Genomic DNA, 22247 nt, shown 5'->3' with positions numbered 1-22247 from the left:
CCCCTCCCTCCACTTCTCGCAGTTGGTCTTTCCTTCCACTGCTTACCTCTCCCGCAACCCTCAGTAAGAAAACTAGTATTTAAACCTTAGTTAAAGGTGAGAAAGGGTGAGGGAATCAGTGGGCGGTTGTGTAGGTTGGTGGGGGCAGTAGGACGAGCATCCTTGCCGCTTCGCCCCTGCCCGGAGTCCCCACGATGTCGCTCCGAACTCTGAGTGGGCTGCGTGGCCAGGCGCGCAGACAGCAGGCGGCGGGGTGCGGTGACGCGGTCCGGCCGGCGACCGGCCAACTGCAGCCGCCCCACCACGGCCCTCCGCGCTCGGGTCTGAGCCCAGCGCGCGCAGCGCCTGAGCGAGGAAGAGGGCGGGGGCCCCGGGCCTGCACCAGTCCGCGCTGCTCCAGCCTATCAGCGGCCACCCAGCGGCTCCCTCCGACCGGACCAAAATAGCTGCGAACGCCTGCGACTCGCTCGGCCTCAGTCGCCGCGCGCCCGACCCTCTGCGCGCCTCGAGGGGCGGAGGGCCTGCGGGGGCGGGCTCGGAGGCCGGTGGCGGAGGAGGCCAGCAGAGGCGCGGGCTCGGCAGGCAGACGGACGCGCTGGCCACCCCACGTTAACCCCTCGAGGGCAGGCGGCGGCGGGCGCGGCGTTCAGACCTAAGAGCACTGCATCACGCTAATCTTCTCCCAGAACAGTATGCGTCAGCAGTACATTCACGTTCTGACTGAAGGACAAAAGGATGAGAGAGCAGTCTGCGCGGCTGCCGCCTGCACCACCGCGAGCCCGGCGCGAGGAGGAGACTGTGGGCACCGCGCGCAGGGGGCCCGCAGCTGCCACCGCCTCCGCTGCTAGCCGCCGGGGACCATGGTCTCAGGCTCCCGAGCGCTCCCCGCCGCCGCGACCCCGGGTGCTTACGCTGCTACCACCGCAGCCCGCACACAGCCTGGCCTCTGAAGGCAACGCGTTCGGACGCCGCGAGCTCGCTTTCTCCGCGCCGAGGCCCGCCAGGCGGTGCGCCGGGGGCCCGGCTGTACCTGGGGACGGCTGGCGGCCGCGCGCCCTCGGGGGCCGCCGCCGGCCCCGCGCCCGCCCCCGGACTCCCTGAAGGGGCTGCGGTGCAGCGCACCCAGTGTGCGTTTCCCAGCGCGGTCCCGGCGCGGCGCGCCTTCCCGCCGCTGCCCCTCGGGGCCGCCGGGACTGCTCTCCTGCGCCCTGAACAGACTGGAAACTCCGCCAGTTTCCCTTTTTAACCCCTGAGCGCAGGAAGCGGCGAGGAAGGGGGTGTGTGTCTGGGGAGGGCGCCGAAACGGACACCTCCTCTTAACCCTCGCGGCCCCGCGCGCGCCGAGACTGCAATCCGCGGTGGCACCCCGAGCGGCCGACAAAGGAGAGCGCAGCGCCACGGCGGCCGGCCGGCTCGGGCCCTTGCTCCCTTCGGTGGTGCGGAGCCGCTGGCTGGGGGCGCCGGAGGCACACTTTGGTGATGAAGCGGATCTCTCCTAGGCTGGCGCGAGCCGGTGCCAGGGTCCAAGGACAAAGCAGGGAAGCGCTGGTGGCGCTGCTCCCCGGGCCGAGGGGGGGGCATGCACCTGCATAGCCCGCCGGGCCTCGGCTCTCTCGGGTGCGCCTCAACTCCGCGGCTTCGCCCGATCCGGCTCCGGATCGACTAGAAGCCATTTTGTCTCCCCCACCCCTCCCATCCCCTCCCCTCCGCCCTTCCTGCCCCCACCACTTCCCCTTTTTGTTAATTAAAACTAAGAAGTGAGAATGGGATCGAAGTGCCCAGTTCCTGTGGAGAAAGCTTAAGGACACCATGCCAATTCCTTCCTTCCAAGGTTGGTGACAGGGAACTGGGTGTGGGGAGGGCTGCATGGTGGGAGAAAGTCCTAGCTTTTGGAGGGCTGCCGGGAGGGGGGGGGCGTTGGCAAGTGAGGGGCCGCGCTAGTTTGGAGTGGTGTTTGTTGGCCGATCTCCTCTTGTCTCTAATGGCCCCCTCCCCACCTCCTTCTCTAGATGGAAAGAGGAGCTCCTAGCTCACTTAAGCCGGGGTAGGTCTGGTTCTCCTTTCTGAACCAAAATCCCAGGCGATGGTGAATTATGAACGTGCCACACCATGAAGGTCTTGTGGCAGGTAACTGTGCACCACACCTGGAATGCCGTCCTGCTCCCCGTCGTCTACCTCGCGGCGCAAGTGTGGATTCTCTGTGCAGCCATTGCTGCTGCCGCCTCGGCCGGGCCCCAGAACTGCCCCTCCGTCTGCTCCTGCAGTAACCAGTTCAGCAAGGTGGTGTGCACCCGCCGGGGCCTCTCCGAGGTCCCTCAGGGGATTCCTTCCAACACCCGGTACCTCAACCTCATGGAAAATAATATCCAGATGATCCAGGCAGACACCTTTCGACACCTCCATCACCTGGAAGTCCTGCAGCTGGGCAGGAACTCCATTCGGCAGATCGAGGTGGGGGCCTTCAACGGGCTGGCCAGCCTCAACACTCTGGAGCTATTTGACAATTGGCTGACTGTCATACCCAGTGGGGCCTTTGAGTACCTGTCCAAGCTGCGGGAGCTTTGGCTCCGCAATAACCCCATAGAGAGCATCCCCTCTTATGCCTTCAACCGGGTGCCCTCTCTCATGCGCCTGGACTTGGGGGAGCTAAAGAAATTGGAATATATCTCCGAGGGAGCTTTTGAGGGACTGTTCAACCTCAAGTACCTGAACTTGGGCATGTGCAACATTAAGGATATGCCCAATCTCACCCCCCTGGTGGGGTTGGAGGAGCTGGAGATGTCAGGAAACCACTTTCCGGAAATCAGGCCTGGCTCCTTCCATGGCCTAAGCTCCCTCAAGAAGCTCTGGGTCATGAACTCACAGGTCAGCCTGATCGAGCGGAATGCTTTTGATGGGCTGGCCTCACTTGTGGAACTCAACTTGGCCCACAATAACCTCTCCTCTTTGCCCCATGACCTCTTCACCCCACTGAGGTACTTGGTGGAGTTGCACCTACACCACAATCCTTGGAACTGTGATTGTGACATCCTGTGGCTAGCCTGGTGGCTTCGGGAGTATATACCTACCAACTCCACCTGCTGTGGTCGATGCCATGCTCCCATGCACATGAGAGGCCGGTACCTGGTGGAGGTGGATCAGGCCTCCTTCCAGTGTTCTGCTCCCTTCATCATGGATGCCCCTCGTGACCTCAATATCTCTGAGGGTCGGATGGCAGAACTGAAGTGTCGGACTCCCCCTATGTCCTCTGTGAAGTGGCTGCTGCCCAATGGGACAGTGCTCAGCCATGCTTCCCATCACCCACGGATCTCTGTCCTCAACGACGGTACCTTGAACTTTTCCCATGTGCTGCTCTCCGACACAGGGGTATACACATGCATGGTGACCAACGTGGCAGGCAACTCCAATGCCTCGGCCTACCTCAACGTGAGCATGGCCGAGCTCAACACCTCCAACTATAGCTTCTTTACCACGGTTACAGTGGAGACCACCGAAATCTCGCCGGAGGATACCACGCGCAAGTACAAGCCTGTTCCGACCACATCCACTGGTTACCAGCCGGCATATACCACCTCTACCACGGTGCTCATCCAGACCACCCGTGTACCCAAGCAGGTGGCAGTCCCCACGGCAGACACCAATGACAAGATGCAGACCAGTCTGGATGAGGTCATGAAGACCACCAAGATCATCATCGGCTGCTTTGTGGCAGTGACTCTGCTAGCTGCCGCCATGTTGATTGTCTTCTATAAACTTCGGAAGCGGCACCAGCAGCGGAGTACAGTCACAGCTGCCCGGACAGTCGAGATTATCCAGGTGGATGAAGATATCCCCGCGGCAGCATCCGCAGCAACAACGGCTCCATCCGGTGTATCAGGTGAGGGGGCAGTTGTGCTGCCCACAATTCATGACCATATTAACTACAACACCTACAAACCAGCACATGGGGCCCACTGGACAGAAAACAGCCTGGGGAATTCTCTGCACCCCACCGTTACCACTATCTCTGAACCTTATATAATTCAGACCCACACCAAGGACAAGGTACAGGAAACACAAATATGACTCCCCCCCCCAAAAAAAAAACAACCACAAAATGCAATAGAATGCACACACACACACACACACACACACAACAACAACAACAAAGAGACAGCAACTTTTGTACAGAGCGGGGAGAGACTTTTTCTTGTATATGCTTATATATGAAATCTATGGGCTGGTAAAAAAGAAAAAAACAGATTATATTAAAATTTAAAACCAGAAAATGAAAACAAAACTATTTTCTAACTTGTAAGTTCTATTTAAAGGGGGAAGGGGAAGGGGGTCTTGGGAACACTGTCGGGTAGAAGTCACAAGTCAACTTGCTAAGCTGCCAGAGGGGTTTCTGGTATAAGGTTGCAACTATTGAGACAAAATCAACTTAAACCAACAACAGATGTTCCTAAAGAGGAATAGTGCAGGCTGCTGAGGGGATGGGAGGAGAAAGACGGAATCTGCCATTTTTTAGAAGATGCTTCCTAGGATACAGGAAATACCAGTTTCTACAACATCTTTCTTAAATGGAAAGTCGTCTTTGCAGATTTATCTTATTTTGAAAAAAACAAGAAAACAACAAAAAAAAGCACCAAGAGTTTGTATTGTGCCAAAATGTTGAGAGGCAATAATTTATTTATTTTTCTCTACTCCTTCAGATACCATAGGGGAAGATAGCTAAGTCTGAAGCACAGTTTAGACAGGAAAACCACAATTTTGATGACTCCTAATAGGGGCTGAGTCTGTCTGTCTGTCCATGTGCCCAAGTCACCAGCTTGCACACTGGGACACACATATGCCTGGCCTGAAGGGTGCCTCAGGCAGGCGCTGGTTTAGCTCCACCAGCCGACTGCCCACTGCACCAGCTTCTGCAGCTCGGGTTAACCCCTCTGGGCAAGACCTGTGTAGATCCAGGGTTTCCCAGAGGAGAAGGGGTGCGGAAGAGCAGACTGGCTGGGAAGGGAGGGTTGGGGCAGAGAAGGTGGTTCACAGGAGGCCCTCAATTAGCACAGGTTCATGTCCACCTGTTGTTCCTGAATTTCGACAAGTGATTGTAGACAATGATGGCATTTGATGCCTTTTTTTTTTTCCCCTTAAAAAAAAAAAGGTTTTGTTTGTATTAAGGTGATGCGGGGAGAGGCTGGGAGCCAGGAGGTTGGGGGAGTAGAAGCTTTTCTCGTGCTTGTGATTTGGTGACTATTCTAAATGCTGATTCATTAGGGATTTAGTCCAGCTGATGTCAAGTGTTTGTGGGGACAGGAGGGGGCAGACCATGGGTAGAGATGGAAATGGAGCCACAAAAAGGGTTCAGCCTCATTTAGAGTACTGATGCCTTTCCCAACCAGGATGGTTGACCAGAAAGCTGGGGACCCGCAGTTGAAAGTGGTACATGTGTGAGGGAGCCCTGTTGAAGGGGCGCAGTGGGGAAGTTACCCCTCTCCTGGGCCTGCTTCAGGAGGAGGGGCACAGCCGGGTGGGGGCTGCGAGTGGGCAGGCAAAGAGCTTTGTGTTATTTTGGTCCATTTAAATAATGTAACTTCTTTCCATTTATTATTTTAGCTTTACAAGGAAACAAAGGGTTCCGTTTTGAAAAGGGGGGTGGGCTGGGTGGGGGGGAATGCCAACAAAAGAACACTGATTGTAATGTGAGAAAAGTGTATTTTTGTATTTTAATAAATATTGTTCAATTTTTAATTCACTGTCCCCAAAGGGTTAAGCTGAATGAGACCCTGAATCTATAGGTTCTCCTAAGCAACCAAATCATTACTATTTAAAGGAGCAAATAAAATAAAATAAAGAGGGGAAAGGGAGGGAGGGCAGAGGTGAGGCGTGAGGGGGGAAAAACAAGTTAATTAATTTTTTCAAAGTCTGAAAAATGCTGCAGCTGCTAGCACCCTTTCCTTAGCTTAAATAAAAACAGCCCATCCTAGCGCACCTGCCATGAGCTCTGTGATGTGGGTCCCTGGCTCTGTCGGGGGGTACAGCCATGCTGCCCGTGCCCTGGAAGACCAGGGGAAGTGGGTCAGTCTCAGCTCCTGGGACCTGGCCAGAAGTGAAAGGCCATCTCAGCAGCAACACTGCTCAGGCAGCACCGGCTCTACCCAGGACCCTGGGGGACGAGCCAAGAGGTCTGCAATAATGTTGCTGGGCTGAAATTTCCACAGGCCCTGGTGGCTTCTCTTCTCTGGGTGCTAAGTAGACAGCTTCGTCTTGGTGGTGGGTGTCTGTCTGCTGCCGCTTACTAAGGAATGACGTCCAGGGAGGCTGCAGGCACGGGGACCCACGCTGGCTGCCTCAGCACCCGTATTTATACCGGTGCAGGGACTGGGGCTGAGTGGGTGTGAGCTCTGGCACTGAGCAGGGAGAGAGGCAGGCAGCACTTCAAGATTCCACTAAGAAAGGGCCAATTCTTCATCCTCTGGGGGAGCCATACTGTTTGTGGGTACCAGTGTTTGTGGCAGCTCTCATGCATGGGCACACTTATAAACTGCTGCTCGGGTTTCCAGGTTCCTTTCTGCTCTCCCTTCCCACCCTGCCCCCAGCAGAAAGAAGGAAAACTGCAGCAAAGTAGAGGGTGGGACTTGTCTAGGACCAGCTACAGTCCAAGAGACTAGTGCCCAAGAAAATTCAGGCTCTTTACAGCAGTTCTCCCCAGTAACACATTCAGAGGTGATTGCGGGAGCTGGGGGACTGCAGCTTTGGCAGTGGAATGAGATGAGAAGTGGACAGAGGGGGCTGTAGGAAAGAGGTCTGAAACAACCCTGAGGGTGAGTCAGGAGGACAGGCTAGGTCCTATCCAACTGCCCCTGAGGTCTTGGGATTGAGAAAGAGCTGCCTCCAGCAGGAACTCCAGGAGTTATAGGGGCCCAGGCCTCCCCTTGGACCTGAGGTGCTGTGCTAATTCAGCTGTGGACACAGTGACCCTGCTGGTAATGCTGGGGGTTTCCCCCCCCCCCCCCCCCGAAGAAAAAGGGGAGGGGGGGGGGGGGGGGGGGGGGGGGGTGTGGGTGGGGGGGGGGGGGGGGAATGCAGTCCTGAGGCCTGGCCACTCTGCAGTTTGCTGCCTGCGAAGGGAATACGGGCTGTAGCTCTTCAGTGGGGTACTTATAACAACACATTAAAGGGTACGACACTGCTGCTGGTTATACCGAGGCAGGGTTTGCCTTCTGGAATTCTTTAAAGGCTGTGAAAGAAAATCACTTAGTCTAATCTCGTCTTACTTTTTGGTCAAGGAAACTGAGGCCCCGAGAGTAACGGAAAGACATATCCAAGGTCACCCGGCTAGTTAGTGGAAGAGGTGAGACAGAGGTCTAGGATTCTTGAATCTCAAGCCAAATGCAGGTTCTAGCTCAGGCTCTTACAGGCTCTCGAGAACAGGGTTCGCTCCTTGCCAGGATGCAGTTGCAGTGGGACCTTCCTACAGGCACCACCTGTGTTCGGTACCCTTCAGAGAACCTGCCCTTCAAGCCTACCCTGAGCCTGAGCCCGAGCCCAGGGACCCCACAGCTGCCTAGGGGCCCCTCGTGTTCACTGAGAAATTGGACTCGCAGATTGCACACACAGCTTCCTGAATCCTAGGCCCAGTGGCAGGCAGATAAACAGAAACTAGGGTGGCAGCCAGGAGGAGAAGGACCTCAGGCAGGTCGTTCTTAAGGAGAAGGTGATCTGCCACCCCCTCCCCCCTCCCTGGAATCTTCCACTGGAGCAAGTTGTCTATGGTGGGTGGTTTCTGCTTACTTGGCTCCTTAGCTTCTCCCCTCCACCATGTACCTCAGCAGCTCCCATACTTTGTGTGCCTCGCCCGTCATTGCAATGCTGCTTCCTACTGTCATGATGAAGGCAGAGGCAGGCAGGACAGTTTCTAAGGTCCTGAGACATTAGCTTCGTCTTGGCTGTTTAACATGTATTGAGGTCAGCGACATGGGGCGTGCTGTGTCGACCACACAGCTGAGTCCCTGCAAGACAATTCCTGTTGTTGGCGGGGAAGAGGGCCAGACTCCATGACTACTGGTTGAGAGCCCTGGCTTACTAAAGTGGTGATGGGGAAAGACTGGGAGAGGGCTCAATGGGCCTTTCACCCCAGGCTTCTACCCCAGGAGGCCAGAGTCCACAATGAAGGCACCCACCCTTTACTATAACACAACAGCAGGGACTCTGAGTTAGAGGAGAAACAAGAGCTAGAGAGAGAGAGCGCGCGAGCAAGAGCTAGAGAGAGAGAGAGAGAGAGAAAACACATTTATACCCAAACATGTCTGATTTTCATCTCCTTGGCTGGGACTCAGTAGTGCTCCATGCCACTGGCTAATGCAGGCACTATTCACGCCATTTCTAATCCTGCCTCAGCTAAATTGCAAGGCAGCTTTTGGCTCAAAGTGCCTCTCTTGGTCTCCATCCATTCACAAAGCACCCCTTTCTCCTACAGGGGGAAGAATGGTTTGGGCAGTGGACTGAAATTATTTTCATCTTTGCTTTAAATGATAATGAAGTGAATTACTGCTTGGAGCAGGGATAAGGTCTTCAGAAAGGAGACTAGTGAAACATACATATCTGCAGGCAATGTAGCCTTCTGCTCACAAGTATAGACTCTGGAGCCAGACTCTGAATGGAATCCCAGCTCCATCACTGACCAGCCTCACGGTGCCACACTTTCTTCGTTTGTATATAATGGAGACGACAGCAGCATCTACCTCATTACTCCAAAGATTGTTGTTAGTGCCACTGAGTTCATTCCGACCCATAGTGACCCTGTATAGGGTTTCCTAGGAGCAGCTGGTGAGCTTGAACCGCCGACCTTGCAGTTCAAACGGCTTTGCAGTGTGGCGCATTAACCCACGGTGCCACACAAGGACTTTCGCCATTTATTTACATTTCTTCACTCTTAGAACAGCACACGGCATTCAGTAAGTGCTATATAGGTGGCAGTTCATATACTTGACCATATATATGAGGGTGCATCTCCCGTTAGTTACCACCTCCATTGTTGAAGCTCACTGTCCACATTAGAGAACATACCTATTGAACTGTACCTGAAAAGGATGGTTATCCACAAGTCAGAACTAGTACCATCCAAGCACTGTAAGCAGGAAGGTTTTTAATTTCCTTCCCAGAAAAACTTTGCCTTGTGTTCTGATCCCTAGATCAGCTCTATAGCTGGCCCAAGGCACTGTCTTTGTCCAGCATGATAGACACCTTTCCTTGGGGTGAGCCAGAAGACAGTCAGGTGCTGCAGCTGCTGCAGCACAGGCTAAGACAGGGACAAGCTTTCTAGAAGCTTCTCCACCTATCCCTGGGTCTACTGCACTTGAGTGATATTATTTGGGAGGTCAGTGATAAAATCCTCCCCTTACCATGTGGGGGCAAGGGTAGGTAGAGCAGGGGAGCACAGAAAGTGTTGCTGGGAGCTTTCCAGCAGTATTAGAGAGCTGGAGAAGAGAAAGGCAGAAACCAAGTACCATGATTTGAGCCTGTGTGACAAGATGGGGCTGGATGGCAGACACACAGTCTAAGGGTCTGCAATGCAGCTGAAGAGGAAAGCTGGGGAGATTCCTCTGCCTTAGCAAGCAAGAGACTGGTTGGACCCTGAATGGCAATGGGCTGTTGGCATGAAATTCATGGAGGAACATAGGAGAGAAGAGTAGGAAGACCAACTTTCTAAGAGAAGCCTAAGGAAGAATGTATTTGATTTTCTAATGAGAGGCTCGAATCAGGTTTAGGATGATCCCAGGCTTTATCCTGTTACATGCCAGCTGTGCTGTCAGTACCAGGACCAAACCACCTCCCCACAACAGTCCTGCACCCGATGCTGGAGGCTGGCCACTGCTTGGGGACACACTCCAGTCATCTGGGGCTGTCATCAAATCCTGACGCTGCTAGGCTCACCTCACTCGGGCCCCTGCTCTGAACCTGCGTCTTCATTTCACTGGGGTACTCCCTGTGTGCCCATGAAAAGACTGCTACTGCAGAGGGAGGCTGTTATATAAACCAGGTTTCCCATAAAAATCTTGACGACTGTGGGTTCAGTGCACATGGACCCTGGCTGTGAGTCAGAGATGAGGCCTAGGTCTTGGGGGATATTCCTGGGAGAAGATGCCCTGTCAAAGGAAGTTAGGATATGAGAAGGTGCCCTGGTCTTCCCTAATTTAGCCCATTAAGATTTGTGAATCTACAGCAGAGAGGCACTGAGCTGTGAGCCTAGCTACTCCAATGTCAGGTGTGGGGACTCCAGGAGATCAAAGTCATAGTAAAGCCTTTCAGGCCCGTTCCTCCTGAGCGCCTAGGAACAACACTACATACAGCAAGCACTAGTATTTAGATCAGTGACTACATTCCAAAGGAGCAGTCCTTGAGCCACTTGTTTAATATCTTACCCTTGTTGTTAGGTGCCGTGGAGTCAGTTCTGACTCATAGCGACCCTGTACAGGGTTTCTGAGGCTGTATATCTTTACGGGAACAGCTGGTAGTTTCGAACTGCTGACCTTGCGGTTCACAGTCCAATTCATAACCACTATGCTACCAGAGTTCCTCATCTTACCCTTAGACCCTCACTAATCAAAAAGACTCCAAATTTTCTCTCCCATAACCACCATTTGAATAGTCCTCTGCTATAACAGGACCTAGGTCACCCTTCCCTTCTGGCAGAGTGATGCCTCTTTTTTCCTCCTGACAGTTCACATGCTGTTTCTTCTCCAAGGCAACTCTTTAAGCTGTAGTCTCGTATAGTTCCTTTAAGGTCTCAGCCCTGGTTTTGGAGTCTTTGAGCTAGTGTTGATTTAGTCACTAGATAAGTCACTCGGTCTGCTCAGTGAGTCAGCAGGGATGACTGGGAAGAGCTCTCACACACTAGCTGTTCCATGGGCAAAGTTTGGTTTCCTGGCCTAGGGCTATTTCTTCGGAGGCTTCCAGGCCTGGCTTCCTCTCTTTACCTACCCACTCATCCAGATTCATGAAGACCCTTCTGACAGCATCTCCTACTCAGATTCCCCTGTAGGTGAACTGAACAAGCTACAGACAGCGTAGCTTGGAGGCAGGCCCAGCATAGAGCCAAAAATGGAGCTGAGGTCTGAAGTACCAACAGCCTGCCAGCCTCAGTGGTTATAAGTTATCATCTATTACAGTACAAGAGGACTTCATTTCTGGACTTCAAGGAAGTCGGCTAATACTTTATCCTATTAGTGTCTGCCTGTGTGAATTGACAATGATGTCTAATTCATCTCTTTAAGTCTGGGTACAGGAGAGTCTTGGGGGGAGAAAGGAGGGAGGAAGAAAGAAGCCCAAGGAAGAGACTGCTAAAGTACCAGGGGAAGGGAAGGCCATCTTAGTTGTTTGGTGACCAGCCTGGGTGTCTCAGCTCATGTTGGCATGGCATTGCTTTCACATGTGGGGAGAGTTACTGCCATACTGGGTGTGTTGTGTGCACCTGGGTCAGAAGCCAGTCTCTGGAGATTGAACCAGAAGGAGTTGGCCTCTTAGGTGTTCGTTTTGCATCGGTTCATTGTGCCTGCTGGGGAACTTTCCTTTCTTACTCGCTTTTCCCCCTCTATTGGGGAAGTCCACATCTGCTCTGACCAGTGGTACCCTGTGCATTGAGGGTGCTGCACCTTCTTATCAAAACTGGCTGACTTTTTGCCACCAATAAACAGTCAGTGAGGGCTTATTTACGGCTCTCAGCTTCATGGATGTGGAGACAGTAAAGAGAACTCCCGTTCATTCAGAAAATCTAGTTAACCCCGTGGCTTGCCTTTATAAAGACCATGAAACCCAGGGATCTGCGCCTTGCCTCATCTCAGGTAGCTAGCTCATGAGTTCCCAAACCAGCACTGACTAGTCCCCAATTACAACTCCAGGGGGCGCCATGCACTACACGGCAATGCCATTACTGCCCTCCTCAAAATTTACTGCCAGGAAGGGAGGGAAAGAAGGAGAAAACCTTTCAAGCCAGCGCCTTGTCTGTGGTTAATATTTGAAGGCAGATGGTCCCCACTCATGAGCTCCTTCACACAGCTACTGCTGGGGAGTCAGGCGACTTTTCCTTTCTCTTTAGCGACAAGTGTTTCTGAGCCAGGTGAGTTCGGATGGCAGCCCTGACACGATCCGGTGAGGAGGCATCAGGGGAACCCCAGCTCTCCCTGTGCAGAGAGGGCTTGTAGGAGCCAAGTCATGCTAGAGGTCTGTTCAAGGTCATGAGCTCCAGTGGGAAGCGTGTTGCCTGGGTCCTGCCTTCCCTGGTGTTATGTGAGGGGAACCTTCCAGGGCCTACTCTGAAACAGGGGTCAAAGGAACTAGGGACATTGTTTTCCCTTCTTCCCATCTCAGTCAGCCCTCTCTTGGGAAATGGAGTGGCTCTGGCATTAATTTTCTCTCATACATTTAATTAGACTCGGTCTCCTTCATGGTGGTTTCAAGCGGAGTCCCAATAGAAACATTCTAAAAGAACAACCACTTTCAGCCAAGGATCTCTCTTAACCAAGTTAATTTAGCAGAAATTTGCCATCTTGGATCAGGTGGAGTCACCTCCCTTTTCAACTTCAAAGCTGGGAAGATGAGGGCGGTAGGGAATGCAGTGAACTAAAGAGGAGGGCGGGGCTCCACACAAATGAGTTTCCATCTCTTGGAGGTGGTAATTTCTGCTAGCGCCCCTAGAGACTGGTCCCCTCCAACAGTGGCCTGACTCTAATGATTCCCACTCCTCAGCAACAGCCTGTGTTCTGCTGGGCTGGAGAGGAACGGTGCCAGAGATAGTTCTCTCCGAGGTGCGGTTGGCATTCCGCAGGAGAGACCAGCCAGGCCCAGCCAGGAGGAGGATGTACTCCTGGTGGGGGGAGAGGACCCTGCGGTGGCAGTTGGGAGGAGCCTTTGTCTAACAGTGAGACACCGCAGGGGCCTGTGCCCTTCTCACAGCTGCTGTTGCTGTACGTTTGAGCCCACGGTTATAGACACCATATGTCAATCCATCAGGTTGAGAGCCTTCTGAGCAGAAGAGAACACACTTCCCCAGCACGCATGGTGCTGCTGACCTGGGACAGAGGGTCTGGGACAGGTTGATGGTGAGCAGTAAGATGCTCTGGACAAGGGGAGGAGACAGGAGAAAGGGATTGCCCAGGAGTCTGCTGGTTGAGCCAGAGAAGCTGGCTGGCTGGGAGGCAGGGTCTTGGGGTGTGGAGTATGGGGCAGAAATGGGTAGGCCTCTGAGACTGAGTTCACAGGTCCCTAAATAGTACTCATTCCCAGGGTGAAGTGCAGGGCTGGGCCAGGGCTGACCCTGAAACTGGGGTCTGGCTAGTACCGAGGCTGTAGTCAGTGGAGGGCAGGTGTTCCTCTCATAACGCTAACATCTGGGCTGGGGTGGGGAAAGCTCACAGTGTGGCCACAGTTACTGCTGATGCTGATGCTAACAAGTCTAAGGAGGGGCTGGGGGACCCTGGGAGCATCCCCAAGATCGAGATGGGCTGCTTCGCGAGGCTGCTTTGCCAGCCAGAGAGCCTGCAGTGCAGACAGATGCCCTGGGCCATCCTCAGGATGGCCAGACCCTTTATGGCACTGCAGTTGGGCTCTGGGGCGGTGCCAGAGTGCCAGGGTATGTTCCTCAGCCAGATTCAGTTTCCCAAAACCTCTTCAAATATGTGGACCAGGGTGGGAGGCCCATTGAATTAAATGACCATGGTGTGGGCTGCCCTGCAAGGACTGAAAAATGGGCTCGTGCTGACATCAAACCCATCTGTGCAGAGAGAGCAGGCATTCCTTTGTGCTTGGCAGTCAGCAGCTGGATAGGCTTGGCAGTGTCCAATGCTGGCCCCAGTGAGCTGGCCCCTGTGAACAGTCATCCAACCCAGACGCCCTATGGCTCCAATGACCTTTCCTTTCTATGTCTAAAGATGCCTGGGTGGCTCTGTGCTCACATCCACTCCTTTCTCCCCCAGTGCCTGTCAGAGCCCTGTGTGTGGAGACCTGTAGTGAGCTGGCACTGTTTAGCTTGGCAGGGGACATCCCGCCAGAGTGCAGCCTTAGCAGTTCCCCGCTGGAGCGTCGTGCTGGCGAGAGACCCATTTTCAGGTGCCAGAGTGAAGACGCAATGCCACACCGCCCTCTTCCCAGAACCCATGTCACAGTGGCACCCACAGCCACGTAACAAGCCCAGCCAGTGGTGACTGTGCTGGACCTGTTGCCCCTACAAGGGCACTGCCGTCTCTCCTGGAAGCTCAGACCCTGCTGCACCAGTTGACAAGATACCAGAGGATAGGATGGAGAGTCGGTGTTGAGGAATGCTGCCCCAGGGGCCATAGACAGGGCTGCCCTCTGCTTGTATGAACTGCTGTGGGAGGAGTCAGGTGTGGTATGGCGAGGAGAACTGAGCTGTCTCCATGTGTCCAAAACTTCACTGAGTGTTAACACATGGAGCCCGGGAAGCAGCTTCATGCAGCTACCAGGTGACGTGAGCAGTGCTGGCAGCCTGGTGGCTGTGGCAGCCTCAAGTAGGCCACGGGGTACAGAGGGCAGGGGATGGCACAGTACCAGCAGCTCCCGGCTATTGTCCCGAGGCGGGAGCCAGTCTCTGCCACCTGCTCTTGCTAGCCGTCTCTGGCTATGAATCTCTGGTGGCTGCTTGAGGGGACGCACTTCAAGAACTCAGACTGTGTCTGAGGGTCACTTCCAAGTGGCTAGAATATGTGGATCAAATTCCAAAGCAGGCAGGTCACTGACATTGGAGCAGACCCAGGGTGGAGAGGACCCAAGAGATTCTCTGCCTATGGGAGAGGTTAGCAGGAGGGAAAGCAGACAGGCAATGCTAGAGAAGCCCACCAGGGCGCCCAGGAAGAACTGGAAACAGATTCCTCTAAAGTGTTCCTGGGTGCTCCACTCTGGCAAAGGAGCCTTCTTCCTTCCTTCCCTACATCTGATGGAAGAGAGGAGGCCCCACTGCTAGGCTGTAGGTACCATGACACTTGGAGTGGAGTTAAGTCTCCCCTCCCACTTCATCTGCATGGGGCCATGCCCAACCGGACAGGAGTGCTCACCAAGTGATACTTTGAATTCTAGGGCAGAAGCACACACCTCTTCAGACAGCCCCTGTCTTTATTCAGTAGGGTATTGGTCCTTGGGTACCAAATTAAGGATATTTGATCAGAGACTAGAAATACCCTTATCCTGAAGCAAATACCCCAGAGCTGTACACAGAAAAGATCACGTAGCTCAATGCTGATACGGGGTCACTAGAAGTTGGGGCTGATGCAATGACCATGGGTTTTGGTTTTGGAATAAAAACCAAACCCACTAGTATCCAGTCAACTATGACTCACAGCAACTATGGGACATAGTAGGACTGGGTTTGCAAGGCTGCAAAGCTTTACAGAAGCACACTGCTACATCATGCTACAGCCATTCATCTTCTACTTGTCAACTGAGTGCTTTAACCACTGTGCCATCAGGGCTCCTGGTTTGGGGACTGTTTCCTATTTTTTTTTTTTTTTAAAAGGCTAGTTTTGGAGACTTAAGTTCCTGCTGTTTAAGCAACCTATGACTGAGATAGCTGTCTCCAATGGAGATACAGGTCACTCAGCGTCAGAGCGGATGACCTCAATACTGGGACGGCGGCACCAATGGCATTCCAGTAGTTGCTCAGCCCTTAGGTTGTCAGAGGACCCAAATGAGCAATGCGTGTGAGCGTATGTTCCCATGGTCGTGCCAGGCGAGTGGTCGTCTGTATGCTGTCCCCAGGGCATGGCTACGGGCTCTCATGGGGGACTTGCTGGATGGCACAGCCCCTTTCGTGAGCCAGCAGAACACTGATGCCAGAGGGCTAGAGCAGCATATCTTTTGTGCACGACCCCTCTCATACTTGCCCTTCAGTCCCTTCATTTCTTTCAGAGGGACATGGGGAAGGGTCACTGATGGACTGGTCATAGGACACCACCTTTCAGCACCTAGAACCCAACTCAAACTGAGGAGCAAGTCCTTTGTGAAGTTGCTAACATCTGCATTAAAAAGAGGAAAGAGCAGGGGATTGCGACAGCAGCTCTTCAGGCATGCAGGCTGCCTCTCAGTAATCACAGGCAGACCTCGGCGAGATTGTGGGTTCGATTCCAGACCACTGCAATAAGGCGAGTATCACAGCCAAGTGCATCACATGAATATTTTGGTTTTCCCCTGGATATAAAGCTTACACTCTGCTGTAGTCTGTTAAATGTGCAACTGCACTGTGAGAGTTTGAAATATTACGAGAATGACCAAAATGCAACAAAGACAAGAAGTAAGCACATGCTGTTGGAAAAATGGTGCCGACAGACTTGCTTGACGTAGGATTGCCACAAACCTTCAATTTGTAAAAAACTCGCTATGTGCAGAGCGCAATCAACAAGGATGGCTGAATGTAAGCACAGTGGGCGGTACTTGGGCCCTATGCAGTTGAAGACCAGCGCCCCTACAGGCCTCAGAGCGCTCTCTCCAAGAGAGGAGGTAGAACCTTGCCACGCTCAGTCCTCTGTGGCCCAGAGAAATGCTCTGTCACGTTGCTTAGGTTGATATGCCAAAGTTCAAACTATGAGTTGTCTTTGCCACCACCCAGGATGGTCTTCAGGATGACCTGGCCCAGCCCTGCATATCAGGCAAGCAGGGAAGGAGCTGGGATGGGAGTGGCAGACATGGTGGGTAAGGCTGGGCCCATCTGCACTCCTGTGACTCAAGGTTGGCTCAGACAGAAGGCGTGAGGGAGGAGGTGCAGCTGCTGATGGCTCAGACAGCTTGGACCTGTCCAGGCCAACAAGCCAGCCAAGTAGGCAGAGCACGAATAAGGACTTGGAGCCGGAGAGCTCCAACAGGCTACGGAGGGAGGAGAGGATGCTGTCTGGGAGTTCAACTGCTGTCTCACCTGGCCTCCCCCTGCTGAGACAGCACTCTACAGCCCATGGGTGGGATAGGATGCTGAGGGGCTGCTTGCAGGCAGCTTCACATCCCTTGAGCTATAGTTTCTCAAAAAACATCTTCTTTGGTAACGCATCCTAGAGATGGCCCAGGATTCTTCTCTATTACCAATGCCCTTCAAATCAAAATGGAGCGTTTGTCCACAGACCTCTCTCCCCTGCACTCACTCACCTGCTGAAGCAGGCGGTGGTAGGCGTGTTGGGAGTGGATGGTGCTGCACCATCAATCACATGGTACCGGTGCCCAAGTAGCTGAGGAGGGCAGCAGAGCGCACCCGGAATGGGCAGAGTCTGCCCGCACTGGGTGGAGATGGGAGGGGCGCTATACAGGCAGACTGGTTCTCAGTCCCAGTGGCACTAAGTTCAGACTCAACTACAATAGTGTCAGAAGGTATCCTGGGAGTTCTAGGACACCCCAGGGGTGAGAGTTCTGCTCTAGACCCGAGTCTAGAAGGAAGCAGGGAGAGACTCGGCAGTGGTCAGCCTGGCTCCTGATGGGTGGACAGTCCTGTTATTAGCTTCAGAAATGCTTCTTGTCAGCGGTTTTGTGGCAGCTGAGGTTTCCCTTAGGCTCAGGAGTGACTCCCAAGATAGCTGGCCAGGTTTCATCGACTGGCAGCCCACAGGCACAGAATGGTTGGTCCTCTTCCTGCACAGCGACAGCCCCCCACAATTATGGCCCCTCTTCAAAGGCCCAGGCTGGGAAGGAGAGAGGGCAGATGGAGAAACCAGGAGAGCATTCCCAAGCAAAGTAGGAAGAGGATCAAGCCTCAGGGCTCTCTCTCGCCATTCCCAGGCAGAGAATTTCCCTAGCTAGTCACTGGCTGCTTTACAAGCCAACTCTGGTTCGAAGGTCCAAAGGAGTGAGAAAGCAGTCTCTATAGTGCTCTGTCCTGGCCTCTCTGGCTCGCTTATTTAGAGCCAGGACACTGACCGGCACATGCCAGGTGCAGGTGGGATGTGGGGTGTCAGTCGTGCTCCTTGCCCTGGAAGAGCTCAGCATTCGGGGCAGGGAGGACAAGGGAGGAGATACGCACTGGGGAGCAAGGCAGGGTCCGGGAAGGGGGCTGTTCCTCTGAGCTGCCTGCTCTCTGGCTTGGCTCGGGGAGGAAGTCCCCAGTTGGCGTTCTGGACACAGGCACTGGCCAGTGAGAGTCCCAGGATTGATGCTGTAGGCCCACCTCAGAAGTGCTGAAGGACACAGGCACTGCTGACAGGATGGTCCTGGGGCTCCCTGAGGCAGTGGGAGGGGGGACCTATGCTAGCAATCACTACTGCTGAGTGCCACGTCCTGGGATAGTCAAGTGACCCTGGCAGTTATCTAGTCTTTCCTCTCCCCTAGCTTCGCTCAGGAACATAGACTCACTGGCTTGACCCTCAGTTCTTGTGAGGGGTAAAAAGCCAAAGCCTCTGAAAGAAGGTCAAAGAGGTGCTCAGCCAGGGACTTCAGCTAGGTTATAGGGTCTAAGTGCAGATGTAAATGCAGGTGGAAACTTCCAGTCCCTGCTTCAGAGCATCATTTAGCTTGGCTGCAGCCAGTTACTGTTCTCCTCACCTACTGAGCAGCCAGCGCAAAACTCTGCTTGGGATCTGGAAAAGACCCTGAGGACACATGCGCACTTGCACACCGAGCTGAGAGCATGTGGGCTCCCAGGAAGGGGAGGGAGAGACAAGTTCAGCCCCAGATTTATGATAGCCTCACGTGGTAGGGTTGGACCCTCAGTGCCACATGGCAGTGGTTTTCTACTTCTCTGGTGTACGTGTGGGGGGCAGCAAGGGCCTCCCAGCCTGCACCCCACTGAGGGCTGGTGGGAAAACAGCTGCCTAGTTGACTCCTCCCGAATTCAGCCCCAGGCACAGCCTTAGCCTTAGTCTGTTGTGTATGCCCTGCCTCCCCCTACCTCCTCAGGAGGTGGAAGTCTAGAACACTTGTGAGAAAGAGCACTCCTGGGTTATCCAAAGTCCCAAGTCAAAGCTGACATTTTAGAATATGGGGATCCAAATGGACTCCCTAGACCACTGGCTTTCAGCCTTGGCTGGACATCAGAATCACCTGGGGAGTAGGTGCAATTAAAAGCATACATATTAACAGAAAGTTTTCTAATATAAAAACTTTCCAACACTGAAAAACCAACAGTCGTGACCTCCCATATACCTACCACCAAGATTCAGCAATGAGCCACGCTGTCCTACCTAGTTGCCTCACCTGCCCATTTTTCCTCTGTCGAAGTATTTTAAAGCATATCCCAGACATGATGTCATTTCACCCTTACATACTTCAGTAGGCATCTCTAAAAACTGGTCATTTCTTACATAACCACAATACCATTATCACACCTAGCAAAATTAACAATGATTCCTTATGTCATCTGATCGACCTGAATCTTGGGGACTTAGGAAACCTGGTGTTCAATGAAGCCAGCATTTAGAGTGATTTGTTTCTCTAAGCCACTTCTTCCACTCCTTGGCTCCACCCCCACCCCAGGTGATGCAATGTGTGGCCAGAGTCCCATCAACCCAGGATCCTGGGAGCTCCAGGAATGCGCATGCATGAAGCACACAATAAAAAAGGCAAGGAAAACTCACAAGTTATAGATCTGAAGAAGGCACAGGGAAGCTTGTGTCTGTGCTTCTGTCTTGGGATCAGCAACCCAGAGCTGGATCCCTCGTCCCATATCCTCAGGGTCCATTCACTTGGACTACCAGGTCCACTGAGGGGCTGAGAGGCCAGAGGGAGTGGTTCTCTGCTGCCCAGGATGCCCGCAGGGCTCTTGGCAGCACTAGACCAGGCCAGTCTGCACTACCCTGCCTGTATTTCTAGCCCTTCTCGCTTCTATGCATACCGCCTGTCAGGCCTAATATTCCAGCAAACTCTTCAGCTGTAGCTTCAGCACCTGGTCTGGGTGAGGATTAATTACACAGGTCTGTTGTGATGAGGTGTGTAACGCCAAAACTTACGGGTGCTGGCACTTGGGTGTAAAGACCAGTCTTCAATTTTAACTGATTTCATAAAAACAATAACAACAACAATAACAAACAAACAAACAAAAACCAAACAAACCATCCTGCAAAAAGATGAGGCTGTATCACTGCAGCTAAAAATACCTCTGCTGAGGGCGTCCGTTCACCAGCTCTTCAATTAGAGATGCTACAGGGCCCTTTGTGAGCTGTGCAGTGTTGGCAGCTCTGCAGGGGCTCTGGGCGGCTGGGGACAATCCCAGGAGCAGTGACTAGTGACTGCTGGCTGGAAGGGGCTGGCAAACCACCATTGAGCCAGCACTGAAGAGCCACCCTGGTCAGGTAACACCCAGACCCCTCAGCTCTATGGCCTTTTTCCAAACCAAATCCACTGCCATCGAGTCGATTCAGGCTCACAGCGACCCTCTATGGGGCTTCTGAGGCGGTAAGTTGTTATGGGAGCAGACCGCCTCATCTTTCTCCTGAGGAGCAACTGGTGGGTTTGAACCATTGACCTTATGGTTGGTGGTCTAGTGCTTAACCTACAGTGTACTACAGGCCAAGGTGCCACCTTCAAAGGATGACCTATAGTAACCCGGCTCTGTGGGTGACTTCTCTAAGGCTCATGTGGTGTACACAGTAATGTCAGAGATGGCTATGCCATCCAATGGCTCAGGGGGATCTGTGGTGGTGACTAGACCAGGTGAGGCCTCTGCTGTAAGTACTGCCATCTGAAAGGGAAGCTGAGTTGAGGCCTAGAGCTTACTGGCCACCAGGGCTGCTGCTGTGGGCACTGTTTTCTAAGTCCTCTCACTGTCAGTACCTACAGGTCATCTAGTCCAACACACTCATGTTTGCAGGGGAACATGAAGCCTCTAGGAGCAAGGACACAAAGGAGCCAAGACCTTAAGATGGATTTCAGATGATAATGTAGTGCTTTGGTCCACGATACTAACTCATCCCATTGAATGGATGCATTTTAAGCACACAACAAGTGTTCAAAAACTATGGGGACAGATAGTTTCAGTTCATGTGCCAAAGGGACCAAAGAATGTCAGGTGAGTGTTCTCTGGGCGGTTGAGGAATTCTGCAGCTCTGCAACTTCTGGATATTCAAGGGTCAGACTAAGCAGCTGATTCAGATGCTCACTGGGAACAGTGAGGACTCCATAGACCTTTAACCCAAGATGCCTTTCTTGAAACACCTGGTGTGAACTCTATTTGGGCTGTCATGAGTGAAGAGACCTGTCATGGCGCTGTAAGATCAGCTAATTAAAATGCGGGTGGTTCAAACCCACCAGCTGCTCTTTGGGAATCCTATACAGGGTTGCTCTGAGATGGAATTGACTTGCCGGCACGTAACAACAACAACAGCAGTAGAAGGGGTAAGGGGAAGACCGAGGTAGTCTGGTTTAATTCAGCCATTGAGCCTCTTATTTCTTGGCATTAAAAGGACCCTCATGAAAGTGTTTGGAAACTTAAAGGGGTGTGGGTCAAAGGAAAGGTTCTGGGGGAAAAAAGGTATTGGGGGAAGGTGCATATTGATTTAGAAAGGAGACTACAATGTAAGTCTGACTTTTTCTACAGGCTTAATGTGGGCTAGGGATGGTCTAGAGAGGCCCGTGTTATCAAACACGATGGCCATTAGCCATATCTGGCTATTTAAATTATAGTGAAAGTTCTGTTCCTTAGTTGCACTAACCACATTTCGAGCACTCAGTATCCACAAGTAGCAGCAGTTACTGCACACTGGTCGACTCTGGTTGCCTTCTTGGGGGTACAGTAAGCCACTCCTGAGTCCCCTTTGACCAACAATTGAACGTGGGAAAGCTAGAGGGTACTACTATTCGCTCTCAAGCAAACCCATTAAACCTGGGGTCTCAAAGAAGGAAGAGCCACCAGAACTGAAAACACAGGGCACTAGGCTCCACCAGGCCCTAAGCTTTCTCTCCTGGGGGCTCACTCTGACCTTTGCATGTTTTATTGTTTCTATTATACACTGTTTTAATTGATGGTGAATATAGCTTAACTCTGCCTGGTGTTCTAAGCCCCTCACCAGGGGGCCGCTCACAGGCAGAAGCACAATTAATAGCAACCCCCAGAAAATGATGCCCTGTATCAGAGTTGTCATTGTGCCATATAAATGCTTATTCTGAGTATTGAATCCTGCAGCCCTGACACCTCCCTGTTTACTAGGTAGCAGAGAAACCTCTGTGTTTGTGCCTTCCCTACTCTACCACACCATCAGGGCTAAATATAGCCCTTGTGTGTAAGTTTAGCTCCATTTAGCTGTGCTTTGCCAAAAGGGGGGGTGGGGTGGGGGAATCAGAATTAATAAAAT

At 52.9% G+C, this 22247-nt stretch overlaps 2 protein-coding genes across 2 annotated transcripts in view; one reads left to right on the top strand and one right to left on the bottom strand.

Annotated features, from left to right (window-relative positions):
- SND1 (staphylococcal nuclease and tudor domain containing 1) overlaps nucleotides 1–22247 on the bottom strand; it is a 550040-nt gene that overhangs the window by 57914 nt on the left and 469879 nt on the right. The gene's annotated exons all lie outside the window — the stretch shown is intronic.
- On the top strand, nucleotides 1727–4109 carry LRRC4 (leucine rich repeat containing 4). Its single transcript, XM_006861099.1, has 2 exons — nucleotides 1727–1831; nucleotides 2010–4109. The coding sequence occupies exon 2, from the start codon at nucleotides 2110–2112 to the stop codon at nucleotides 4063–4065; it is 1956 nt and encodes a 651-aa protein (XP_006861161.1). The 5' UTR covers nucleotides 1727–1831; nucleotides 2010–2109; the 3' UTR covers nucleotides 4066–4109.

The sequence above is a fragment of the Chrysochloris asiatica genome, unplaced genomic scaffold (genome assembly GCF_000296735.1).
Source record: "Chrysochloris asiatica unplaced genomic scaffold, ChrAsi1.0 scaffold00041, whole genome shotgun sequence".
NCBI lineage: Eukaryota > Metazoa > Chordata > Mammalia > Afrosoricida > Chrysochloridae > Chrysochloris > Chrysochloris asiatica.
Note: the sequence above shows the minus strand (reverse complement) of the source record. Positions and strands in the feature narration are given on the sequence as shown.

Excerpts from the sequence above, each read along its gene's own strand:
- LRRC4 (XM_006861099.1), top strand. The coding sequence starts at position 2,110 with ATGAAGGTCTTGTGGCAGGTAACTGTGCACCACACCTGGAATGCCGTC.